General features: G+C 39.2%; 1 protein-coding gene across 1 annotated transcript; it reads left to right on the forward strand.

The window, feature by feature from the left end:
• Positions 1-25,567, forward strand: C2H14orf39 (chromosome 2 C14orf39 homolog). The gene is made up of 18 exons (XM_063115836.1): positions 1-49; positions 805-861; positions 3,934-4,060; positions 6,322-6,411; positions 7,767-7,954; positions 10,796-10,838; positions 12,173-12,293; positions 15,668-15,780; positions 16,722-16,858; positions 17,203-17,205; positions 18,931-19,010; positions 19,395-19,483; positions 19,591-19,655; positions 20,782-20,852; positions 22,706-22,851; positions 23,004-23,136; positions 24,484-24,538; positions 25,377-25,567. The coding sequence occupies exons 1-18, from the start codon at positions 1-3 to the stop codon at positions 25,565-25,567; spliced, it is 1,758 nt and encodes a 585-aa protein (XP_062971906.1).
• Positions 25,568-26,860: the final 1,293 nt, after the last annotated feature.

Genomic DNA, 26,860 nt, shown 5'->3' on the forward strand with positions numbered 1-26,860 from the left:
ATGAATGACATTATCTTTAACAACCTGGACAGGCTGCTGCTACAACTTGGTATGTTGCAATGGTTCAGCACTGAAAATATGCAGTAAAGTAGCCCACCTTCCCAATACTCACTTATTAAAAGTTTCTGGTTTTCTGAATTCATTGTGTGTGTCTCATATACTCCTGTGTGAGGGAGGAATTGGATATTACATGCAAATGTCATTGCCAGTTGTATGGACGGAGTAACACTTTCCCCTGTTATGGCCAACAATCTGGGAAGTCTTCTTGCACATGGTGTTCCATGTGGATCAAGGTGGAATTACACTCAAGACCAAGCTACAAATTACATGCAAATACATGTACTAAAACCCTAATAGCAAACTATTTGTATTCTAAGCTAATGCACTTTTGAAAAAGGGGAATGTATAGCAAAGAGTGGCAAGGATTATTTAACTCTGCCCTCACATGACATTTTCCCCTGCAACTCCCCCTGCCAGCTGTTTTCCCCCCCTTTACATTTCTTTAAATGCATGTCTAAAAGGTAAACATGCATCTGGAAAACTGCAGTAGGAAAAATAGCTTGGGGATAGGGAGTTGTGAAGATGGGGTGGGGAGCAGTGTGTATGTGGGGGTGGGCGGAGGGGGTGGGAAGGTTACACTGTCTAATGTAAATAGGCCATAAATGAACTAGTTGAATATAGCTAAACGTGGAATAAAATCAATATTGAAGTGATTGATCTGGGTTCTAAAATGCCAATTCATTTTCACATTTAATACCTGACTTCAATAATACCAAAACAGAAGTATATATATTTCTTCTTCAGTTTTTCAGCTTGAGCAAGCATCATATGCTAAGGAACATGTGAAACAACAGATACAGAGTGAGTAATCATTATTAATATATATTAAGGGCACAGTACTATAGTTAAGAGTCATAATGTGCATCACTTCATTCTCCTGATTATAACCCCTTCTGCATCTTAGTTGTACTGACCTCCTTCCACCACGAAGTTCCTTGCTCCCTTCCTCTCTGGGACATTTCACACATTACATTTATCAGAAAGCTTCAATCAATCCGAACTATAAGATACACATTTCCAAATGCCTATTATTATTATTATTATTATTATTATTATTATTATTCAGCAGCAGTAGCAGAATCAAAAGAGCAATGGTATCTTTGGGTGGAGGATAAGGAAGGGAAGGGTGCTGCTTAATCATTTCATCTTGGACTATTTTGGTTCGAAATTGTTCCCCAACATGCTTTATCCTCCACAGAGGAAAAGTTACAGGAATAGTGCAGATACACAAGAGGAAAATGTGCTTTCTTTCACTTTCACAATTAAATGCTCATTTTCCTTGCTCTAAAAACACACACCGAAAGTGCTTGTTAGAAGCAAAACTGTCACAATTTCATCTAAAGAACCAATAAACAACTGTGAATAGGGAATGACACATGTACAATAAATGTCTCATATAGAAAAGCCCTGAGAGTGGGGAGGAAAAAGCTGCCGTTTTTCACATATTGGTGAACAATTGTGTGCCTCCTTTTCTAGTAGGGAGAAAGATATAATGCTAGGCAGCCTGTAATTAGTAGCCAGGTAGCCTACAAGCCTGCTCCTCTTCCTCCCTCGGGGTGCTTCCGAAGGAGGACTCTTAGTGCTAACAATCAAGAAGTGCAGCAATTCCTTCCTTTTTTCCTTAATGGATTTTCTGCAGTAAGGAAAGAAATAGTAGAATCAGTAGGAAAACATGGGAGGTCTATGAGTAGAAGACAATGGGCTTCTTTAAACCACCAATTTATATCACATTCGTGACTAGCCACTCAAAGTTTGCGGGTCACGAGCCTCCTGCATGTCTTCTGCTCCTTCCCCCGGTTATTCCATTTTTTAAAAAAAACCTTGGATATCCAGATTCTTCTAAAATATCTCAGGATTTTCTATCATGTGCAGCCGAGGTTGTGCTACAAAACATCCACTAGAGGACACTGTCCCATTTAAGTATATGAGCAGGAAAGTTTTCAGTTACAGACTATGTGGTCTCCCTTCTCCTCCCATGTAATTCATCTCATTACAATTGTGGAAGAGAAGCAGGAAGAGAAGCACCAGTAAGAAGCGTGATTTTCCTTTAATCTAAAGAAGCTCAATGATGACATCTGGATCCCCATAACATTCTGTGAATGGGGTAGGGCAATGGTTCCATAAAAGCCACATCTGGAAGCACTTGATAACCACAAAAAAAGAAGAAAATAAAATAATAATAAATAGAATAATAATAAAATTTATTTATATAGTGCTTTGTTACAAAGCACTGTACATGAAAAAACTTTCCCAAACCTAAACAAATACTTCTGCATGTCCAGTACAATTGCCTACTCAAAGCTTTCCTGTTATATTAAGTGTTTCATAAACAAAACTTGTACTGACCTCATTGTCTAGAAATTACACACTTAAAACTGGCTGGTAATTGTATTTCACAAGCAGTGATCTGACTGTGAATAATGAAACATCTAACCAAAGGAATATGCACTATCTCTTGTTGGTTTTAATAATCTGTTTTAATTCTATTGTTAAAATTGGGTTTGGTTTTTTTGTATGATGTTTTGGTAAACTGTCCTGGGGCCCCTTTGATTAGGGCTGAAAGGCTGCATAGACATGTCTTTATAAATCATAGAATCATAGAATAGTAGAGTTGGAAGGGGCATATTACGCCATCAAGTCCAACCTCCTGCTCAATGCAGGAATCAACCTTAAAGCATCTCTGACAGATAGCTGTCCAGCTGCCTCTTGAATGCCTCTAGTGTGGGAGAGCCCACAACCTCCCTAGGCAATTGGTTCCATTGTCATACTGCTCTAACAGTAATGATTTTTTCCTGATGTTGAGCTGGAATCTAGCTTCCTGTAAGTTGAACCCATTATTCCTTATCCTGCACTCTGGAATGATCGAGAAGAGATCTTGGCTGTCCTCTGTGTGACAACCTTTCAACTATTTGAAGAGTGCTAACATGTTTCCCCTCAGTCTTCTCTTCTCCAGGCTAAACATGCCCAGCTCTTTCAGTCTCTCCTCATAGGGCTTTGTTTCGAGACCTCTGATCGTCCCCATTGCCATCCTCTGAACATGCTCCAGCTTGTCTGCATCCTTCTTGAAGTGTGGTGCCCAGTACTGGACGCAGCACTCAAGATGAGGCCTAACCAGGGTCAAATAGAGGGGAACCAGTACCTCATGTGATTTGGAAGCTATACTTCTATTCATGCAGCCCAAAACAGCATTTGCCTCTTTTTTTGCATCTACCTCACACTGTTGTCTCATAATAATAAATGACCTGTTGGTAGGGTGACCAACTGTCAGGATTTCCCCGGATTTGTCCTGGTTTTTGTTCTTTCCATGGTGTCAGGGGGGATTTTCTATAATTTTCAATAATGTCCTGGAATGACACACCTTCCTCTTTAAGGCTGCCATTAGCATGGCAGGAGAGAATGACATGCTTTCTTGAGGCACGTCATTCCCCCAACCCGAGCTCCAATTGAGGTCTTAAAGGGGAAAGTGGGTCATTCGTGGACATTATAGAAAAGGCCCCAATTGGAGTGGATGGTGGTGGGGCAGAATGAAATCCTTTCCCCTCCTCCACTCCAATCGGGTTCTTTAAGGTGGCGGGGGAATAACGTACTTTCTGCAGGACTCAGAAAGCTGCTTCCCCCCACACACACTAGGTATCCTCTTTTTTGGTTTCCCAAATATGGTCACCCTACCTGTTGGCTTACTGTAATGAATGGAACAACCCTAGAAGCTGGGGAGCTCCATGTGCACAATAGAACTTTGGTACACATAAGAAGTTGCTGGATCAGCACACTAGCTTGATCCATGGACTTCATAGATCCAATTTTATAATAATGTGATAGTGGGCAATTCCCATTTTAAATTCTTTAATATATGAAATAAAAAATTCTTTTCAGTTTATGCTGCAAATATTGTGGGGGAAAAGATTGAAATCTGTCAGCTACAAGAAGATATTAACAAAAATGATGAAGTGATTATTAGCCTGCGCAAACGAAACAATAACAGTAAGGAAAATTGTAATGAGTAAGTATCTCATGGAAACTGCATTTCTGAAACTGCATTTGGCTGTAACGCTGTTTTGTGTGCACATATGTATTTATCCCCAAAAATTATATACTGCTAGGGAAAAAAAGTTTTCAAGTTATTATTTTATGTATTTATTTAAGGTATTTTTGCTTCTCCCAGAGCGTCTTACAAAGCTTGGTATTGCATTTTCCCTCAGACTTACAATCTAAAAGATACAATACCAAAGGGGGAAAAAGAGGAAGAGGAAAAAAAGCAAAATTGGGCACTAATTGTTAGTTACGAAGTTCTTATGATGAACAGTTAGAATGGTAACGGTTCAAGATCAAGAGCCAAAAGTTGCTGGTCTCTCAGCTGAGCCAATGGGGTACCTCTCCTCCCTATCACACCCTCTGATGCAGTTTGGTGGAGTGATTGTTGCTAGGTTACAATGGATGGAGAAAGAATGCTGATAGAGCTGGTTTCTCGGCAGAACTGATAGACTGGCAGTGGCTGTATTTGGATGTCATCATCATTATTATTATTATTTACATTTATAGACGTACTGCCCATAGCCACAGCTCTCTGGGTGGTTTACAAAGATTAAAACACTGAACATTAAAAACTGATATCCAAAATTTAAAAACAATAAAAAGCATAAAAACAGACAGTACCCATTTAAAACAATTATTCTGGGGTCAGATAAAAACTCAACATATGCTGTTAAATGCCTGGGAGAAGAGATAAGTCTTGGCCTGGCGCTGAAAAGTTGGCGCCAGGCAAGTCTCATCGGGGAGATTGTTCCATGATTGGGGGCTACCACTGGAAAGGCCCTATCCCTTGTTGTCATCCTCCAAGCTTCCCTTGGAGTAGGCACCCGGAGTAGGACCTTAGGCGTTGAGCGTAGTGTACGGGTAGGTTCATGTCGGGAGAGGTGTTCCATCAGGTATTGTGGTCCCAAGCCTTGTAAGGCTTTATAGGTTAAAACTTTAAGCCATGATGGCCACACCATCAGATAAATAAGCTACTGTGTGTAGTTTATTAAGCTTCTGTGCGTAATCTGAGTCATCCCCTGCCTCCTGCCTATGTTGCAGGCCTCCCATTCCAACGGTGGTGCTGTTTCACCCATTGACAACATTGTAGCAGCCTGTTTTAACCTCCCACAATATCCTAATGAGAAAGGAGAGGTTAATTCAGCACTTCCAGCCCTCACCCCCGACAAGGGGATGGTGGCTCTAAAGCCCTGGAAGTATGTAGGATTGGGATCAAATTTCACACACAGCCAGCCCTTTGTAAGCCACAATTGCTCTTTAAGGCAAGCCAGTCAGCAATATCATCCTCATATTGCAGGTGGTCTCGGTGAGATTTAAACTGGGTGTTGGAAATCACACTCTATTCCAGAGATAAGCAGAATTAGCAGCAGCTCTCAGCGTAGGACACAGCAAAGACTCAAATGAGGCTAAGGATTCTTTGCTTGGTTAAAACAAAGCATTTTACTGGCAGTTGAATAGTTACAGCAGCATACACATACATACTCACAGACGATCATAACATTTTACACAGCAGCAGCATTACAGATGGAGAGAGAGAGAAAATGGAGAAACACAGACATTTATATAGAGGAAAAACTGTACAGTCAGGGAACCACTAATTGATTAATTGAAAAACATCTCCAGCCAATAATTCAATAATTGTCCAGCTGAGACCTTGACATTTAGAAAATACATTTCTGCTGACTTCTTCATTTTCTTCAAGTCTCCAGGCACTTGAAAAACAGTAGTAAAAGTAAAACTAGATCCAATCCAGGATCCAACACTGGGGCCTTCTTGGTTCATAGCACTCTTAACTACTACATTAGCTCTCTGTGAATTTTATAGTATTAATGACTATTAGTGCTTTCATACCCATGAGGTCATGAGCATTTGTAGTATTAAAATGTTATTACATTTTCACAGCATATGTTAGAAGTTACTTGTTATTGAAAACGTTGGTAAAAATCCAGTCGTTTTAACTAAGGCTCAAAAAGGCTAACATTAGCCATGGGTATATCCTAGGTACCTGTCTTTGGAGTGTATCATCATGCTGTCTTTATGTCGCAAGACATATGGTAGGAGAGTGTCAATAGAAAGGTGCTGCAAAACCTCATTTTCATAGGATTGTAATTATCATTATTTTGTTGGTTTTGTTACTTTTGATGATATTTAAAATGTACTTTTAACATATTTAAAATTTGTTAAAAGTTTAACAAATAGATATTTATGTTTTTAAAATTGTTACTTTAGATGGAAACCAACATTTTTTATTCTTAATAAACATGAAGAATATTTGAAGGAAGAACTTCAGAAACTCCAGGAAACTACAGAAAAAGACAAGTATGCAAGAACATTTAATAGTTTTATGATCTGGAATTAGGAGTAAGCAGTGAAGTGGCCAAGTTTGCCAACGACACCAAATTATTTAAGGTGGTTAAAAAAGGGATTGTGAAGAGTTCCAAAGGGATCTCTCCAAGCTGGGAGACTGGGCATCCAAATGGCAGATGCGGTTCAATGTAAGCAAGTGTAAGGTGATGCACGTTGGGGCAAAAAATTCCAACTTCAAGTATAACCTGATGGGATCTGAGCTGGCAGTGACCAAACAAGAAAGAGATCTTGGGGTTGTGGCGGACAGCTTGATGAAAACATTAACCCAGTGCGTAACAGCTGTAAAGAAGGCAAACTCCATGTTAGGCATTATGAGAAAGGAACTGAGAATAAAGCTGCGAGTATCATACTGCTTTTATACAAAACTATAGTATGCCCACACTTTAGAATACTGTGTACAGTTCTGGTCACCACACCTAAAAAAGGTGATATAGAGCTGGAAAAGGTGCAGAAAAGGTAAACTAAAATGATTAAGGGGCTAGAGCATCTCCCCTATGAGGGAAGGTTACAACAGCTGGGATTGTTTAGCTTGGGGGGAAAGGAGGCTAAGGGGAGATACGATAGGGTAAACAAAATTATGCATGGTGTGGAGAATGTGGATAGGGAGACACTTTTCTCCCCCTCAAAATACTAGAACCCAGGGTCATCCCATGAAGCTGATTGGTGGGAGATTCAGGACAAATAAAAGGAAGTACTTCTTCACACAGCTCATAGTTAAATTATGGAATTCGCTACTATAAAATGTAGTGATGGCCACCAATCTGGATGCCTTTAAAAGGGGGTTGGATAAATTCCTGGAGGAGAAGGCTATCAATGGCTACTAGCCCTGATGGTTGTGTGCTACCTTCAGTATCCAAGGCAGTAAGCCTGTGTGCACCAGTTGCTGGGTAACATAGGTGCACCAGTGCTGCTTTGTTGGTCCCTGGTTGACAGCTGATTGGCCCCTGTGTGAACAGAGTGCTGGACTAGATGGACCCTTGGTCTGATCCAGCAGGGCTCTTCTTATGTTCTTACCGATAAAAATTGAAAGCTATTTTGGGAAGATACAAATGTACACTTTCATTGAGAATTATAACTGGGCTGTAACAACATTTCAGTGGCTTGTCCAACCATAGCCAGCCACATCCTAGGAATGAAAAGTAATAGAAAAAAATACAAGTAGTCTCAAATATTCCCATTTAATGAAATACAACATGTTGTGTCAGTATTTTTCCAAATTTCCCCCAGGTTGAACTAAGTCTGTCTAGCGGTTGTGCTTTGAAAAGACAATTAAGCAGTATATAAAGGTGATTTTATTCTTTTAAAAGGAAAATGTACCAGGAATATATGAATCAGTATCAAGAAACTTTCAACCAGCATCAAGCAAAGTATTTAGAAACTGCAATTGTCCAGGAATATTACCAGGAAAAAAAGGAATTTGAAGAAATCCAAAACCGAATTCTGAAACAGTCTGAATTATTAAAACAGAAAGAAGCTGAAGTGATGGATCTTCAAGGTGAAAGGATGGTTTCCAGTAATGTCAGTTATTTTATTTTAAATTAAATATATAGATTCAGAAAGCTTCTAGAGATCTAAAGGCTATTTCAATTGACTGCACTGAGTCAAGATGTCCTTTGTTTAAGGGTATGCCCAGACTGCCAGCTTTTCCCTGCAATCCATCTGATAATAGTGAGAGGTACTGCTATAGTGTACATCTCACCCTCTAATCTATCACATTTGCCCCTAATAAGTACTTCACATTCTTCTTTTTTCATAAAGTTAAGGTATGTCAGACAGACAGTCTGTTAAATAGAATAATTTAATTTTGAGTCCTCACAGTATTAATCTGTACATTTCCTATTCTTCCACAATTACAGGTTTGAGGTTGTAATTTCTTTTTCTAAAATACTAAATTTGCACAAATGTACCCACATACATATATCCATATGGACGCCCCAAAGTAATATGCTGTGTTCCAGCAAAACCATGTCCCCCAAAACTGCAATTATACAAATTCAATATTCTTGTGGGTGGGGGAGTCAAAAGAGCACGCATGTATAGGTCACATACATCAAGATAATACCAGAACAAGAGGCAAATTGAAATTGAATGTGACAATGAGCTCTAGGGCAGACACACTATAAGAGATTATCCTGTTTCATCCTTAGGTAGTGTGTCACAAGCAGCCTGAAGTGAAGTGTCATTAGGACAGAAAATAAATAAAAGAAAATGCATTAACAACATTCACGCAAACAAGCTATGTTGAATGTTTATAGAGAAAGACAAAAAGCCACCAAGTTCACAAGATAATCTACCCCTTGGTCCTGGAAGACAAGTGGCCAGTTTAGTAGTGTAAATGCAAGATGGAATTTTCTTAGAATACGGGATTTTAGCATATATTCTGTTTATTTATTTATAGTATTTTTAACCTGCTCCTCAGCCAACAAAGGCTCTTGGAGCAGCTTACAATCAATCAATTATATTCTGTTCTTTGATTTTATCTGGAAATGTGTTGTATGGCATTTTTAAAGTATATTGTATGCCAAAAACCAAGTAGGAATAGTAGAAATTCAATTGATCACACAAATACTAAGGCATTTGATTAAAGGTTATCATACAAATACTGACTAATACATTAATTTGGTTGGGGGGGTGAGTGTAGGCATCCTTGATAATTTTGCCCATCCGATGGCAGCATTGCAACTGACAAGAATCCTAAAGTGGGCAATGGAGTTGCTTTATGGCCCTTGTCTTCCTCCAGCTTACCTCAAGTCATCATTAATGGGGACAGTGGAGACAATGTGCAAAGAGGCACCTTGGCTCTATTATATGTTGGCCTTTCTGTTGTATGCATACCTTCTAAAAAATGGGAGGTCACCAGAAAGCAAGAGCTACCAAAGAAAGAAAATACTGCATTGCAACTAGGCAAAGATTACTGGCCAGGAAGCAGTAACAGTTGTTGTACCAGCTGTGGTCTGCCATTTTCTATTTACCTGAATATTGGTGAGTTAGTATTTAGTCTCTTCTTTAGAGCTACTGCGTTCAGACAACATGATAGTCAACGATGGGTTAATAATAAACTCAACATTTGTTTATCTATGGGGTACTTCCCACACAACATAATAATAATCAACCATGGTATGGATTAGGACCAGCGTTGAGTTGACTATTAGTCCACACTGAGTTGACTCACTCATCTCCCTTCTCTTCCCCCCTCAGTCCTCCTGCTAGTATCCCATCAGCCATTGCTGCCAAAAATCTATCCTGCCGGCTGGACTAGAGCAGCAGCCACTGCTTTGACTGCTCTTGCCTTGCGACTCTGTACCTGATGAATTAACGAATGGTGGGCGAGGAAAAAACCAATGGTGCCCTTCACACAACAAGTTAACAAATGGTGGTTCAAATAGCTAACTCTGCACAGTGTTGGTTATTTGTATTGGTTATTTTGGCCAAATAACCAACCGTTGGTTAAAAAACTCCCTCCATGCAACACGATAACCCATGGTGGGTTAAATAACCAACCATTGATTATTTAAACCACCATTGGTTATCATGTTGTCTGACCCCAGTCTGTGACTTTCTTAAAGGACTCACATGACCAAAACAGTCATGCACAAATAGTGCTCTAATTCAAAAAAATACTTCCTTAGGGTGCAGTCCTATGCATGTTTAGACAGAAAAAAGTCCTACAGCTCCCAGCATGCCCTAGCCATATAACAAATATTTTAATCTTCCTATGCATTTTAAAAAAACAACACTTTATGATTGTGACACTGGGTTTAAATAGACCTCAATTAAAACCACAATCCTAAAATAACATGAATTTCACGACACCAATATAATGTAAAACAAATAATCAAATGTATTGTTGATTTTACAGGTATTTGGGGTCTATAATTACTTAAAATACTTTTTCCTATGGGGTCTTACCAACCCCTGATGCCATTTCCTTCTACTCAAAGCCTCAAACAACAAAAACAAAATACTGAATGGTTAATACCTCTTTATGTTAACATCTATATCAATATAAAGTAACTACTGAGTTTTTGCCATTTTGGAATAGCATTAGTGATGTTGTTGTTGCTGACTAACATGGATGTGAAGTGTTTCATTTTACTCCCATTCATTTAATTGGAATCTAACTGATCCAATCACATTTTAGTAAAAACCTCAAATTAAAAATAATAATGGGAGGGGATTGGCTAAAACGCAAAATAATTGACCGCCTTTTTATTGGAGAATATGTGTTGTAGCATATGTTAGAGAGGTTTTTGTTTTATTTTGTTTTATCTCTTTGGGGTCAGTTTTTAACCCAAATCCATAAGTGAGACTAATGCATTAACACTTTTTTTTCCAGAACCTGGTCCATTTCTGTCACTTTTATCCTGGGCATCACAGATGTATCCATATAGTCAACTTAGCAGTCGCGTCTTTAAGAGGAACTATGATATTACAGGTTTTTTGTTGTGTTTTGTGGCTTTAGTGTCAGATGCTAGTTCGACTGAAGCAGGCAGATACCTACATTGTCTTTCAGCTCTTGAAGAAACCCATTGAATTGTAATTGAAATAGACAAAAGACAAGGCAGAGGATAAAATGAATATATTTTGGGATATGTAGCTATTATAATCAATACAAATCATAAATGAGTAAGAAATATTAGTTTAACATTGGCATAGAACTGCTCCATTGAACTCAGTAAAAGACTATATTATGCCCAGTCCAATTTAAAAACAAGTTTGGTTTAAAAACAAAGAACCAACAGAAGAAATAGCTGGGCCTTGAGGTTGCCCATCAACAGCACTCACTTAGCAGCCTGAACGAAGCACACAGGTCACCTGGACACAGTGTTCCACACTATGCTGATATGTACTATATTTTTATTTAAATCATCATAATAATTTATAAATGTGCATCTCAACATATTAATTAGTACATGCAAAATTTATGCAAATCTATGTTCTCTTTTGTCCTCTTTTTTGGTGGTACATGGGGGTTTTTTTTTGGTCAATTTACAAGTCAACGTTTGTTTTATAGTAACAGTAAAAGTACTGTTCATTTCAGTTTTGTTTTATATCATAATTCCGCCAGAATCTTTGAGATATGTTGAAATAGGGCAGAATATTCCACTTAAGGTGGAATAAGCATAATGTAGTTTGTACACGATGTATTACACAAAGGCCTTTTAATGCTATTATTCAAAATGCACTTAATTCTTACAGTGTCATCATTAACGTTGTTTTAGATTTACAGAAGCAGAGCAGAGGGTTATCTTACCAAAAGCTACCACACTGAAAGTCCAATCCTCAGCTCAGTTAAGTTGAAATCCTAGGATTCAAGTTGTCTGAGTGCTGATTTTATACAATCAGGATGCTTGTGGTACGGTCCCTCCCCATCTCCACATCCAGACTTGAATGAAGCTTATGATAAGTCCTTAAGAACTAAGTACAGTTTAGCTTGCAACTGTTAATCTTACACATGTGGGTTCCAGCATGGCATAAACGTTTCTGCTTGGATTAATAGCAAATGATTCAGACGTGTTCACCACAAGCCTAGCTGAATCTGGATAGAGAAAAAAGCTACCCATGTTAAGCAGCATGACTGTGTGAATTTACTCATTGATTTCAGTGGCTTAAATCTGAGTGAGTGCTTCATAGTTGCAGACTGAACTGTGATTTCGTTTAGCCTTTTACTTGACTATTGTGCTTGTTTTATTGATTCCTTAATATAAGAAAGCGCTTGTTTGAGACAGAACACAAAAGAAACTCTTACACATTCAGTGCTTCTCAGGCAACAATCACTTGAACTAAACAAAACAGCGGAAGAGCTAGAAAAGAAAATGAATTATTTCAAACAGGTAAAAAGCCTGTTATTAAATTCCATGTTATAGTCTGTGCTAAAATACCACTGTTTCACACCACAATGGTTAAAGGTATATTGAATTGTTTGGAGCATAAATCAAGGTTAATTCTGTAGTGTTCTTACTATTGTTGACTAGAATATACAATTATTTTATTTTCAGAAAACAAAATGGGATTTCCCAATGAATTGATGAATCATTGAGGACACACATCAGATTTCATACTGTCCATGGTCTCTCATTTCACTCAGATCCAACAATCCCGCCCTTTTCTGCTCTTTGCCAGTCTAGCTCCCAAGAGGATCCCTAGAGATGAGGGTGGGAAAAGAGAGAGTTCCTCAACGTCTCCATCTCCTACCATCCATTTAAAAGAATCAGACTCCCATCTTTATCCCGCCTAGGTGACAACAATTTGCTCATCTTAAAGGCCTGACAGAATTTTGAGATCTGACAGGTAACAGCAGGAGACTCCTAAAAAAGGCAGGAGAGAATGAAAAACCAATGAATAACTGTAGATTGATCAGAAGTCAGACTGAAAGGTTCATCAGGCGAGTGTTTTATCGCACGCTCGCTACTGCCCACTTACAGATGTGCGCACATCCTTTAGATGACATCTGCCTCCTGCGCGTCTCCTGCTCCTTCTGCTCATTTTTTTAAAAAAGGGAATGTGTCATGATCTCCTGCTGCATGCAGGAACAGCGGCGCAATAAAAACGGCCCCTGAATGTGCCACATGCTCTTTGTTTACCTCTTTTCCCTCTGGGCAGAAAGAGGAAATAATGAGTGACAAAAATGGGCAGAGAAGTGACAGTAAAGAAACACAATTTTCCCCATGTGATGACACTCTAAGTAACTGAATGGTGATAACATAATCATGCCAGCCGAATGAAGTATTTTCAGTTTCTGCTATTGCCAGGCAAATTTTAAAGTCAATTTCCTTGAAAATTGTAATACTACAGATTCTTCTTCCTCTGTTTATTTAGTGTATAATTGATAAAATTATGAGACTTGACACTAACATCTCAGATAAAGGAGAAATATTTCATAATTAAGACAGAACTAGACACATAGTGTTATGAATTAGAATCAGCGTTGAGTTGACTATAAATCCACACTGAATTGACTCACTCATCCCCCCTCTCTCCCCTCCCCTCACTCAGTCATCCTGCTAGTATCCCATCAGCTATTGCTGCCAAAAATCTATCCTGCTGGTGGGACTAGAGTGGCAGCCACCACTTTGACCGCTCTTGCTTTGCAATTCTGTGGCTGATGAAATAACCAATGCTGCCCTCCACACAACACGATAACCAGTGGTGGTTCAAATTTATTTATTTATTTATTTATTTCATTTTTTTATACCGCCCAATAGCCGAAGCTCTCTGGGCGGTTCACAAAAATTAAAATCATCATAAAACAACCAACAAGTTAAAAACACAAATACAAAATACAATATAAAAAGCACAACCAGGATAAAAACCACGCAGCAAAATTGATATAAGGTTAAAATACAGAGTTAAAACAGAGTTAAAATAGCCAACTCTGCACAGCATTGATATTTGCGTTGGTCATTTCAGCCAAATAACCAACCAGTGTTTAAAAACTCCCTCCACATAACATGATAACCCATGGTGGATTTTAACCACTGATTATTTAAACCACCATTGTTTATCGTGTTGTCTGAACCCAGTCTGTAGCTTTCCTAAGGTTGCCCACTGAGTTCATGGCTGAGCTCAGTTTTAAACTGTTTCACAGCTCAGTTTTCTGGCTTCTGAACAACACTAATTCTTGGAAGGACTAAGCACATTGTTTTACACATACACAGACACCCTGTAATAAGTCAATGTTCCTACAACAACTAGCACCCATCCCCGCTTCACTTTTCAGGCACCTACAAATTCTGCATCCTATTCTCACTGTGGCCTGCACTACTGGAGCTGCTTCTGCACAGTCCGGTCATCTGTTGCTCATCTATTGCAATCACCCAGGGATCTACTAGTATACCTTATAACTGTCCTGGCTTATACCACTTGCTTTATTGAAGAACTGAAAATACTTTTGGGGAAGCTCAATAGTTTTGTTGATGATCTGGTTTCCTCAAACTGGGTGGAGGTCCAGTTAGCATAGTCATAAGAACATAAGAAGTGCCATGCTGGATCAGACCAAGGGTCCATCTAGTCCAGCACTCTGTTCACACAGTGGCCAACCAGCTGTTAACCAGGGATCAACAAAGCAAGAAACAGTGCAACAGCACCCTCCTACCCATGTTCCCCAGCAACTGGTGCACACAGGTTTACTGCCTCAGATTCTGGAGGTAGCACACAACCATCAGGGCGGAACGCCTCTCCCAACATGAACCTTCCCATACACTGCGCTCAACATCTAAGGTCCTCCTCCGAGTGCCTACTCCGAGGATGGCAACAAGAGAGAGGGCCTTTTCAGTGGTGGCCCCCCAATTATGGAATGATCTCCCCGATGAGGCTCGCCTTGCGCCAACATCGTTATCTTTTCGGCGCCAGGTCAAGATCTTTCTCTTCTCCTAGGCATTTAACAGCATTTAACAACGTATGCTAAGTTTGTTTGTTTTTTAATGGACCCCAGAACTGTCATTGTTTTAAAAATGGATACTGTTTTACACTGTTGTTTTTATATTTTTGATGGTTTAAAATTTGTATACTTTTTAATATTCACTTTTTTAACTTTTGTAAACTGCCCAGAGAGCTTTGGCTGTGGGGCACTATATAAATTTAATAAATAAATAAATAAATAAATAAATAAATAAATAAATAAATAAAGTAGCCATGAAGGATGGGGTTCCTTCCATTTGCAGAAGGGACTACCATCCAGCTGGAAGAAGGGGAGGAAAGGAATTTTTGTTGATTTTCTCTTTCCCCTGCAGCTTCCCTGTATCCCTCATTTGCTACTCGAAGGATCCCCCAACCTTCTGGAGAAAATTTTCAGGGTGCTGCAATTGCAAGGAGGAACTAGTGAAAATCACTTCCCCCTTTTCTTTCTTTTTTTACTACTGGGAGTGTCCCATAAGTAAAGTAGAGTTCCATTCATAGAGATTCTGGATCCAAACCATTGTGATTAATTTCAATTTTTTTTATTCTTGGTGTAAGGCACTGAGGGCCTTTTAAGGTGAAAAGGTGCCATTTAAATAAATAAGGACAGGGCAGACACAGACAGACCAACTCTGGGATTACCTTGGTTGGTGGAGGCAGGCCATGAAAAGATGAGACTACCTCCCCTATACTAGTTGGAAACAACTTTCCAGCCCTTTGTACATAGATTCCTCTGTGAAACCCAGTACAGAGAAAAGATTGCATATTTGAGTAACAGCTATTGCATTTCTTTATATTATTTTTCTTTTAGCAACGTGAAAATATTGCAGAAGATCAGAATGATCCTGAAGATCAAAATCATCATGGAGTAATAGAAGGCGGAATTACAAAAAATATAGAAACAAGGAAGACATTTGATGAAAGGTAACATTTTAATATAAATTATATCACACATAGACAAGTGTTGTGATGCTAGAATCCTATATGATCCTTTTGGCATATCTACATTACAGTGTATGCTAATTTTATACCCATAACTGCAAGGGCTTTCGCCAAAGAGTTCAGGGCATTGTAGCTTGGTAAGGGTGCTACAAAGGCTCTTGTACTGATTCCTTGCCCCCACTCACAAAATGAGTTCCCATGAAAGACAGAATGGCAATTAATCCACATTAAATCTGTGTTTGGCAGCAGAGGAAAGAGGTTACTCCAACTCCACCTTTAAGCTGCCACTGCAGCTGCATTTTTCAACTCCAACAGCAATTCAGGTTTTTACTGCTTTTATACGTCTTCATAAGGGAAGAAAGATTTATTTTTGAAGCAATATATCCTAACATACTTTACTGAAGTCTGAGGATGAAATTCTGGCTTCGCTGAAATCTGCAACAAATCTCTCTTTAAATGCAATAGGGACAAGTTTACACTTTTTACCTATGCTATCTTTCTGCATCAGGTTTTACATATGTTCGTTATGCAATTAAAAAAGGACCTATATACTAAATATATATACTTCATTTTGGGGAGCAATATTTTCTGCGTAGGTGTAAATGTCTTTGAAAGGTAGAGGATTATATTAAGTTTTATGGGTCAAAAGGTCTCTTAAAATCTGCCGCTATTTCTGTTCCAGCATTTCTCATATTTGTAGAAAGCCCATTTGCCAGATGAGGCTTCAATATGGTATTATTTAGAGAGGACATTATATAATGGGGACATTATCTAGCCTAGGCAGAGATGACACACCTTCTCAAGGTCTTGCCTTGCCTTTTACCTCAACAAACCCTTGTCCCTCACATTTACGTCTCTCCTTTCTTTTTGGAAATTCACTTATCTTGTTTATTGCTTGCTTTCATTGTAGCCTTTTCTTTCAGCTTGTTCAAAGAGACCCGTCATTTGTTAAATGAGAAACATCAGACATATAAGCTATTGCATCTCCCTAACATATCTCAGAAATTAGTACAAAGTGTACCAACTCTGAAACCATTGTTTCAGCACACACAACATACAGGTATTGAAAATATTTTGAGATATGTATTTTTTTACTTTTGGGGGATGGGGGAGAAGCATAGTTCTGTTACCACATGTTCTCTATCACATGCGTATGTAAACATGCATCTGTACATGCATGTGGGTTCTGTAACGGAGGTCGGGTCCACCTGGACCAAACGTCCTGGACTCTCAGGCAACCCGCCTCCCTAGCCCTGTCCACAACCAGGATGAGCCAGATGTTCCAAGAATAAAGCACAAACACACATTAGGGACCAAAGCAGGTTTATTAACACCACTAAGACTAACATGTAAGGCCTTGGTCAGTAAAAGCTAAGCAAAAGGGAAGAGGGGAGGTTGGGGAAGAAAGTGGGGAAAAAGGAGTGAGAAACAAAGTTGAGGGAAGGAAGCTAGCAATTACCCCAATAAAACTATCAGTCATTCTACCACCCAGCTGCAGCAGCGGCTGACCTTGTCCACAATACCCCAACACTTAAAACATAAGAAAAGCTTAACTAACTCTGAGCAGTCCCCCCTGACTGCCCAAATCTGATCTTCCCTTGACACATGTGTCATCCAGCAAAGAAGATGGAAACACTTCCACACTAGACACTTTATCCCTTCTCGGCCACCTGGCCCCATGATCCAACCCAACCAACCACTGCCCTTCCCGGGCCTCTGGCGACCCCTCCCAAAAGGAGCAAGACCCACATTCTTTCCCACAGCTGAAACGAGTTGACTTCTAAGCACTTTTGATAATCCCCAGGTGTTACGGGGGAGTTGGAAATGCCAGGCAAAGATGACCTTGGCAGGCACACCCAGCTCCTTCCCTCCCACCTGAGCCTGGGACAGCAAAGCTCAAACCACATTAATGTACACATTCTAGAAGACACAAAAAGCAACATTGAATTAAAGCAAAACCCAGGTCAGACCCCTTGTACTTCACAGGTTCATCCCCAGAGGGAGGGATAATGCTAGGAGTGGATCATGGGGAACAGGCAACATGCTAGGTAAACCCTGTGAGCATTGCAGGTTCATGCAACAGAGGGACTATTGTGTTGGGTCCTGTGATCACACTGAGGTTGTTATAGGGCACAGGCAAATAACACAAAGGGTACAATGACTGAAGATTTGTGAATGGTTGTAAGAGCTTAGTGGGTTATACAAAGATGCGAAAAGATGAGGACACTTCTAGATGAGGACACTTCAGGATTGGACCATATTTCTTGCTAAGGCTTTAGACTGGCCAGTTTGTAAGCTGCCTAATGGATTTATTGGGTATGTGTGGTGATCAGGAATGTGACATGTTCCAAAGCGTAAAACCTTCCCTCTTCAAGATATCTGACTCTGTTCCTCTCTTCACTTTGAAAAAGCACCTGCAGACTTTTCTGTTCTCCAGTTCTTTTTTAGAACATCTTCTTTTTAGAATTTCCCCCCTTTTCTTACTGTTGTCTGTTTGTGCTTTAAAAACTTTTTAAACATGATTCTGTTGTAGATTGCCTGTTAAAGACCCTTCGCTTCACCCAAGCCTCCCCTGAATGATTGGGCTCCCCAGTTAGTCTGCTTATTAATATTGTACTTTTAGTTTTGGTTAAATATTTTAAGCATTTTCCTTGATTGGGTTTTGTATTTATTATTATTATGTATGTTGATCTTTTTCTGTAAACTGCTTAGAGATGTCTTCTGACATGGAATATAAAATGATCAAATAAATAAATAGCCTGCACTAAACTAGGCTCCAACCTTGTACTCCTTTCGGCGCCTCCTGAAAACATCTTTATTCCAAGAAGCCTTTCTTTAACATACAGCCTTGGATTTCTGTGTTGTTGTTTTTTGCTTCTTTTTAAATTTTGTTTTAACTGTTTTATTCTGTTTTTATTTTCATTTTACCTTGTACACCGCTCCGAAATTTTTTCAATGAGGAGCGGTATATAAATATTCTAAATAAATAAATAAACATGATAGATCTAATATTCAGAGATTTTTGTGCATATTACTTTGCCAAAGCAATCATCAATACTGTATGTCTTAAGGAATAGATGAGTTTGTCCTGAATGTAGGGGTAATAGTCTTACATGCTATTAAATAATATAGGTGTAGAAGAGAAAGAAGAACCTGCACCGCATTCAGCAATGACCAGTATGTACTTCAGCCAAGTGGAAAATGAAAATCAGGTATGTAAATGGAAATTAGATGAAACCACTGGTAAGACATGAAAGGATTAACGTCAGCAAATCTTGTGTCTATTCTTTAAAAAGGTGGTTGTATTGAAAAGAAGCTGTTTTACAGTATATATTGCTGCATTTATAATAATAAATGAGCATTTTATAACGAAGTATATTCATTTCTGCAGTTTGTTCTTCTAGTTTGTTCTTTTAAAAAAGAGGGACAAAAAGGGCAAACTGGTGAAAATCAGTTGGCAGCAAAAAAAAGGTTGAAAATTGTGACCTGTAAATAGAGGTCAAGAGAGCTGTATTTGTACAGCCTAAGGAAAAGTCAGCATGTCTGAAGTTATCATTTTGTATTTTCCTTCGTTTGAAATACGTCCTTTGTTTTAGAATTGTAATGACACCACAGGAAGCGACATTGCAAAAACTGCCCAGATTTCATCTAAAACAAGCTTGCCAAGCCAAGTCAAACCATTCAGGTAACTTTTTAAACAAATCCCATTTTCATGAATGAAAGTGTAGATTATGACTTTTGGATGAAGACAATGATGCTGATATAAACTAATCATCCTATTTATCATTTTAGGTTGCTAGGTTATCAAACGCAAACAAGCAGCAAACAGAGGTTTGAAACTGAGGCTAGAGAAATAGGTAAAACGTTACTGAAACATTAGCATAAAAACACTCTTAAATATGTATTCAGTAGTATCCAATTATTAACCTTTCCCATCGATTGAATGATTTCCTTCAGTGGAATAGGTGTGTATGTGTGTATGTGATTCCTCAGTTCGTTCTTGCATGCTTTCAAAATCTGCTCTGGAGGGTTGGGAAACCCTCAGAGCAGAATTTGGGGTAGTGTGGGGAGGGATGTAGGGTGTAAGAGAGGATGGGAGTTCTGTTATGCAAGTAGACTAATTACATATCTAGGAAGAAGGGAAAGGATACAAAATGTTTTCCTGATATTTGCTTATTGTACAAATTACAAACTGGACAAAATTGTGTTACTAATTTTAAAAGAATGAAAAGGTATGATCATGACTGGGTTTGGATGACACAATAGTCAATGGTTGCTTAAATAGTCCACCATTGCTTAAATAGTCCACCATTGCTTAAATAGTCCACCATTGACTATTGTGTCATGAGAATCCCCTTTGTGCCGGGTCCTGACAGTGGGGGGACCCGGCATGAAGGGGGAACCAGTGTTGCTATTCACTGGGGAGGGCAGAGAGGAGATGGGATGGATAATAGTCAACCATGTGTTAATAGTCAACTCCACAGATGACTATTTAGGGGGGCTCCCAAGACGACATGATAATAGTCATCTGTGGAGTTGACTATTAACACATGGTTGACTATTGTGTCATCCGGACATGGGCAGTATATGCTGTTGTGCTCAAAATCTTTTTTATCTGGATGGTTCTCAATAATCACACTGTTGGTCTAATGTTGAATTTGTGGTGCTGTACCACTCTTACATACAGCATGGAGGGTTCAGCTCATTACATAAGAACATAAGAAGAGCCATGCTGGATCAGATCAAAGGCCTGTCAAGTCCAGCATTTATCTTCACACAGTGGCCAACTAGCTACTGGTGAGAAGCTCACAAATATGGCATGGGTGCAATAGCACCTTCCTGCTCATGCGCTCCATCCAGCACTTGGATGTTCCTCCAAAAACAGGTATTAGTGGAACACCAGTATTATCAGATAATAGTGAAACTTTCAAATATTATTTTCACATGTAATTACTTTTTAAAATTACCAACTATTTTCTACAGCAGAAAAAAAGGCTGACTATACAGGAAGGACAGAAGAAGAAACATCAAAGGATTCTGCATATATATCACAAGTCAGTCCAACTTTGTTTTTGTTTTATCTAATTATTTTCTTCATATTAATGCTCAGTTAGCACAACAAAATTGTGCCACTCATTCTTGACTATTCTTTCTGAGATGAAATGTTGTGGATTAAAATGTTTTCTGTTAGCCATGGCTCCGTCATGACGGCGGCATGTTGGCACTGCAAGGCCTCTGGCTCCTACATTTGCGCTCCTTCCCAGCATCTGCACAGGAAGGAGCGCGAGTGCAGAGATGCTGTCGCCACAACCACCACTGCGCTGAATATGGGTGGGGGGAGAAATGAGTCAGCCAGGGGGGAGGAAGAGGGGGACGTGTGGCACCCAAACTGGCTCTCCCCCCTCTGACCTCCCTCTGGCTGCCCCCATTTACAGATAAATAAATTTTAAGAAATGGGAGCCCATTCCTCTCCCTCTGCAGTTTTAAAAAATTATCTGGCTTTCCTCCCTCTGACCACCCCATTCCTCTCCCAACCCCATTTTTAATTTTTAAAATCTGTCAATAAAAACAAAAAAAGGTGGTGGGGAGGAACAGGGGCCTATTTTTATTTTTTTTATCTGTAAATGTGAAGCTTCGCATTTACAGATTTTTTAAAAAAGGGACAGGAGATAGGAACAGGCCCCATTCCTCCCCCTATTTTTTTATTTATCTGTAAAAGCTTCACATTTACAGATAAAAAAATAAAAAATAGGGGGGAAGGAATGGGCCCCATTTTTTTTTGTTTTTATTTACAGCTAAAAGACTTTTTAAAAAACTGGGGGGGGGGAACAGGGCAGCCAGAGGGGGAGGAAGAGACGTGTGGCACACGGACCAGGTCTGCCCCTTTCCCTGTCCAGCTGGTGGTGACCAATCAGGGGTCGCTATCAGCTGTGACACATCTCCACAGCAAAAAAAAAGTTTGGGTAAGTGCTCAACCTTTTTAAAGTGGAGTTTAGGGAGTTTGCTCCTGGATGGCTTCGGTATGGAGGCTGCCTCATGTAGATGACCTGCTGACAGTCCAAATCCATCCCAGGACAAACCCTTCATCAAGACAAGTCCCATGTTATTAATTGGAAGAAAATACGAACAGTCCAGTCCAGAAATTAGTTAATCCAGAGTACTTTTCTTTAGGCAATTTATTCCTGATCTGAAGGCTCATTGCATGAGTGTAGGTTAACGATGGGATGTCCCAATCACTGTACCAGCTAGTTCATTATCACAAAACCCAATCTCAAGGTCTTCTGTACCTAGAAACCTGAGTGTGTGTGGATTGCTCCTAAACCAAAACCTCAGGGCAGAAGTTTGGTCTTGTTTTGAACTAAGGAGACACAGGTTGTTTAGTTCCAATCCTCGGTGCTTTGAGTAATAACAGAAAGAGTCCTTGAGTGAGTTTCCCACTGCTAGACATACTGAATTTTCTCCCTTCGTGAAACATTGGAGAGTGTTGTCAGAGAGAGGGGCTCTAACACAATGGGAAAGCACATTTCAGTCCCTGGTAGGGATGGGGAATCCTTTTGCCTGAAAACCCAGAGAATTGCTGTCACTCATTGTAGATTAAATTGTGCTGAATGGACGAATGGTGTGACTCCATATAAGGCACTTCATAAACCTCACTTGTATGTTTCTGTGTATGTATATATAGAAATGGCTGGGTTCTTCTGTTCTTCCTCCCATTATATGTATGTACTTATTTTAGAAATGTATATCCCACATCTTCAGCATCTTTGCTCCCAGAGTAGAAATCGTATAACTGATGAAGATAAAAATTGCTTACCTTTATGAAAAGTTCAAAATACATTCAATTACTGTTCCCATAGGTGTGAAAGCCATATAGAAATAGCCTCATATTTAACATTCCCTTCAACAGGATGGGCAGGCAGAACGTTACATTAAGTCAACTGGACATCATTCTGTAGCAAGAGAAGAAGGTGCTGAAAACTTCCGAAGAACTCCAGAACCTAATATATTTCCAAAGACACCTGATTCTAGTGAGGCGAAAACTCCATTTGAATTGTAAGGATTTTTAGTTCACATATTATTGATAAATTTCCCCAGGGCTCCCACAATGAAAGGTTCTACCAACAGATTTTGGTTGCTTTCAGGTGTAATGCTAAATAATTTCTTCCCATTCCAGTTTAATTTCTCCCTTTCTTTCATTACATCAGACTTCACACAGAAAACGAAGGATCAATGTCCAAGTCACCTGCTTTTTCTTTTCTTACCGGCTTTACCACAAAATCACCTGGATTTAATTTCTTTGATTCGTCTGCATTTGGAGCTGAAATATCACTGGATGAGGTAATATTAAATTGTCAGTATGCAGAGCTATGTAAAAGAATATATTATGAAGCTGACCGACTTATTCAGCAGTGAAGCATAGTGTAGTTGCTAAAGTCTCAGATCAGAACTGGAGAGAGATGAGTTCAAATTCCCACTTGGTTTCAAACTTAAGATTGAAAAATGAGAAACTGAGAGGAACTGAACTTGAAGGATTTGTCCGTCTCTACAATCGTGGGAGATGGCCCATGCTTTTGTGTCCTGCTTCTGGATTTTGAACAGGTATCTAGTTGGCCACTATGAGAGACAGGATGTTAGTTTAAATAGGCCTTTGGTCTGATCTAGCATGGGTCTTCTTATGTCCTTATGTAACTTGGGCTTTTATTTTAATTCTTGATAATTTGATTTAATTAGATAGTAATGCTCTGGATCCTTAAAAATAAAAAAAATCAACTACACAGGCCTCTGAACCCATCAAGCTGACCTACCCTGATGTGGGTGGGGACAGCGAACAGAGGCCATAGGATCCCTTTTTGACACCCACTCCAGTGCTTTCTGCAGTGGCTCCAAGAGGTCCAGGCAATGGCCGAATGTCAGTTTCATGGACCAAGATCACAGGAATATCTATGGCCTTGGGTAGGGTGACCACATGAAAAGGAGGACAGGGCTCCTGGATCTTTAACAGTTAAATAGAAAAGGGAATTACAGCAGGAGTCCTTTGTATATATGGAGAACATGGAAAAAAATCCCTCTTCATCACAACAGTTTTAAAGCTGCAGGAGCTATACTAGAGTGACCAGATTTAAAAGAGGGCAGGGCACCTGCAGCTTTAACCGTTGTGATGAAGAGGAAATTTCACCAGGTTCCCCATATATACAAATGGCACCTGAAGAAATTCCCTTTTCAATACAACTGTTAAAGATACAGGAGCCCTGTCCTCCTTTTCATATGGTCACCCTAGCCTTGGAAAGATGAATCCAACATATCCTACGGTCCCTAGGATGCGCTCCCAGGAACCATAGAATTGCCCTGCCCCATGTCTCACTGGTAGAAGAGAGAGTGCCTTGAAAGAATATTCATGGAGCTAAATAACAATGCTGGTAGGAATGGGAAGTTCTTGCATCTGGTATTCATAGAATCATAGAATAGTAGAGTTGGAAGGGGCCTACAAGGACATCGAGTCCAACCCCCTGCTCATATTGAAATTTCAATTTCACCGCCTCAGCGGATCCAATCTACTAGTATACTATTTTTCTCTTGCAGCATTTTCTGAACATGAGTAATTAAAACAAGGTGCTTTTAAAATCCAGCATTTTCTCAGTTATTAATTAGATCTCTGATTAATTCACTATGATGATTATATTTCAGTCAGGTGATAGCAGTTCTACAGGAAATTTAAATCCTATTTCCCCAGGCAAAATTGGTAAGCTTTTACAGTAAAATAACTTGTTTTGCCAATAGCTTCTGTTAATTCATATATTGATATCATGTATACTGGTAGCCACTCTATGGCTTCACTGCTTTAACAAAAATGTTCAAAGTGGGTTCCATCTATCCTCACTTTGGGTCTTGGAGTTCTTGGCCTTAGCAACGCTTGTCCAGCAATTCCATCTGTTATTGTGATTTGCCAAGCGTTAACAGTTCTGCCCAACCCACATACCTCCTTCTTTCCCTCTTTATGCCCCCCTTCAGCAGTGGTTTGAACATTTGAAATTGCTTGTTCTCTGCTGCTTTGGGGCTCAATGGAATAAGTGGGAACTTGTCAGGGACTTGTACACTGGGACAGCGGAGGAGGGTTCCCACCCAAAATTCCTCAGCTATAGAAGTTCCCCAATAGGGGCTCCATACAAACACAGCCCACATGTGTGAATGCACAGATGACCACTCAAAGAAACACAGTTAACAGGTAAGCAACCTGTCTTTTTCTTGCAACACTGCTATTCATAAAAATATGTCTTGGGGGGATCTACACTACTGCTTTAAAGCGCTTTATAACAGTTTTGACAACTGTTGGGGCCCAGGACACACTGCATATACAGGTTTCAAAACATTTTCAAAGCGCTTTAAAGCTTTGAAAGAGCTTTAAAGCACTTTGAAAAAACCCCTATAAGCATAAAAGAGCAGTGGAACAAACTCAGCAACTCAAAATAATTCTATTCTCTTTTTTTCCTGATAATTAGAAATAAAATGAATGCTCAGTCACTATTGACTCTATTCTGTATTAAGCTTAAACGTTAATTCAAGATATTATTCCCTTCAAGGAGATTTATTTGGGAAAATGGACAGTGAGGATTCATTTGCATTTTCCTTTCCATCATGTTCTCCTGCTCAAGCTTTCCAAGATGGCAAAGATGACTTCAGATTTCCCTTTGCTTTTGGATCATCCCAGCCTGCCTCTCTAAAAAGCTTCCAAGCTTCGTCACAAAGCAGAAAGCCATTTTCACTTTTTTGAATATGTTCCTTACCTTAACTGGCTTCAGAGTTCTATTGCTGCCTAATGTTAGTGAATATTAAGCTTTGCATGTAAAACCAAAGAAGACCCCCCCCAAAAAAGAAAGAGAACATAAATGTTTTTGATTTTATATCTGATTTTATCAATTTTAAATTGATTAATTTAAAAAGGTTTAAAAGTCATTGATTCGATTATTTAAAACTTAAGATTTTTTGTAGTTTTACGGCCATATATAGGGCCAGTTCGTATGACCTGGTAGCTTATCAAGGGTTAATTAACCCATAATTAGCCTCAATGCATGCACCACCATTTTGAATATACAACCTCCAATCAGGGTTTGCAGCATACCATGCGAACCTAGGCATCATGGGGAAATTGAGGATTAAACAATCTGCACTTAACCCAACTACTAATCAAGAGATAAGTGTGGGTTGTTTAACCCTTGATTAACTTCCAATGGGTGGGTTCACACAATATGCTGCAACCCCAGATCACCCTGATCAGAGACTGCATATTCAAAACAGCAGCTGCATTCTCCCTGCACATATTGCAGGTGATTGTGGCTTAATTAACCCATGATAACCCACAATGTTGTGCAAACCAGGTCATAGTGTCAGCTTCAAAAGCTTGATTTGAAAATAGCCTCTTCAAGGGGTGCCGTTTATTAAGAACTGAGCTGTAAGTTTATCTAAACATCACTTAAAATATGTGAGCAATTTGGCAAAACTGTATTTCATTATAGTAATAGAAGGCTTGTAATTGTTGTAATACTTTATTTTAACATTTTTGGATAGTTTTCTGTAAAACACAAATTTAAATAAATATTTTATCATATTAAACTCTCCACATTTCTTTATGAGGTCAAAAAGAGTTTCTGTGAACACTGACAAAATTGCCCCCTTTTTCAAGACATAAATCATTTGTTTTTAAAGTAACACATTTATGTGTCATTTCCTGCTTTTGAGTATGTAATTTCATATACTTTCAAGCTTTGGGGGGAACCTAAAAATAGAATTGTAAGAATATTAATCTGTCAGTCCCAACAAACAGAATTCACAGTTGGACAATTGCCACCATTACTTTTTCTGATGATAAGGACGAGTCAGAACTTCGTGAGAAAATTCCCATTGTGTCCCCCCCTGTCACATCACTAGTCGTTCATTTAATGTGTGACAGCGCTACGAACGTCAACAAAAGCTCTGAGGCTATGGCAGGCAGGTGGGTGGACAGCACAAATGCTCAAACTCCACCAATCCTACCTTAAATTTGAGCTTTGATACATAATGAGAATTG

Source organism: Elgaria multicarinata, chromosome 2 (assembly GCF_023053635.1).
Source record: "Elgaria multicarinata webbii isolate HBS135686 ecotype San Diego chromosome 2, rElgMul1.1.pri, whole genome shotgun sequence".
Taxonomy (NCBI): Eukaryota; Metazoa; Chordata; class Lepidosauria; order Squamata; family Anguidae; genus Elgaria; species Elgaria multicarinata.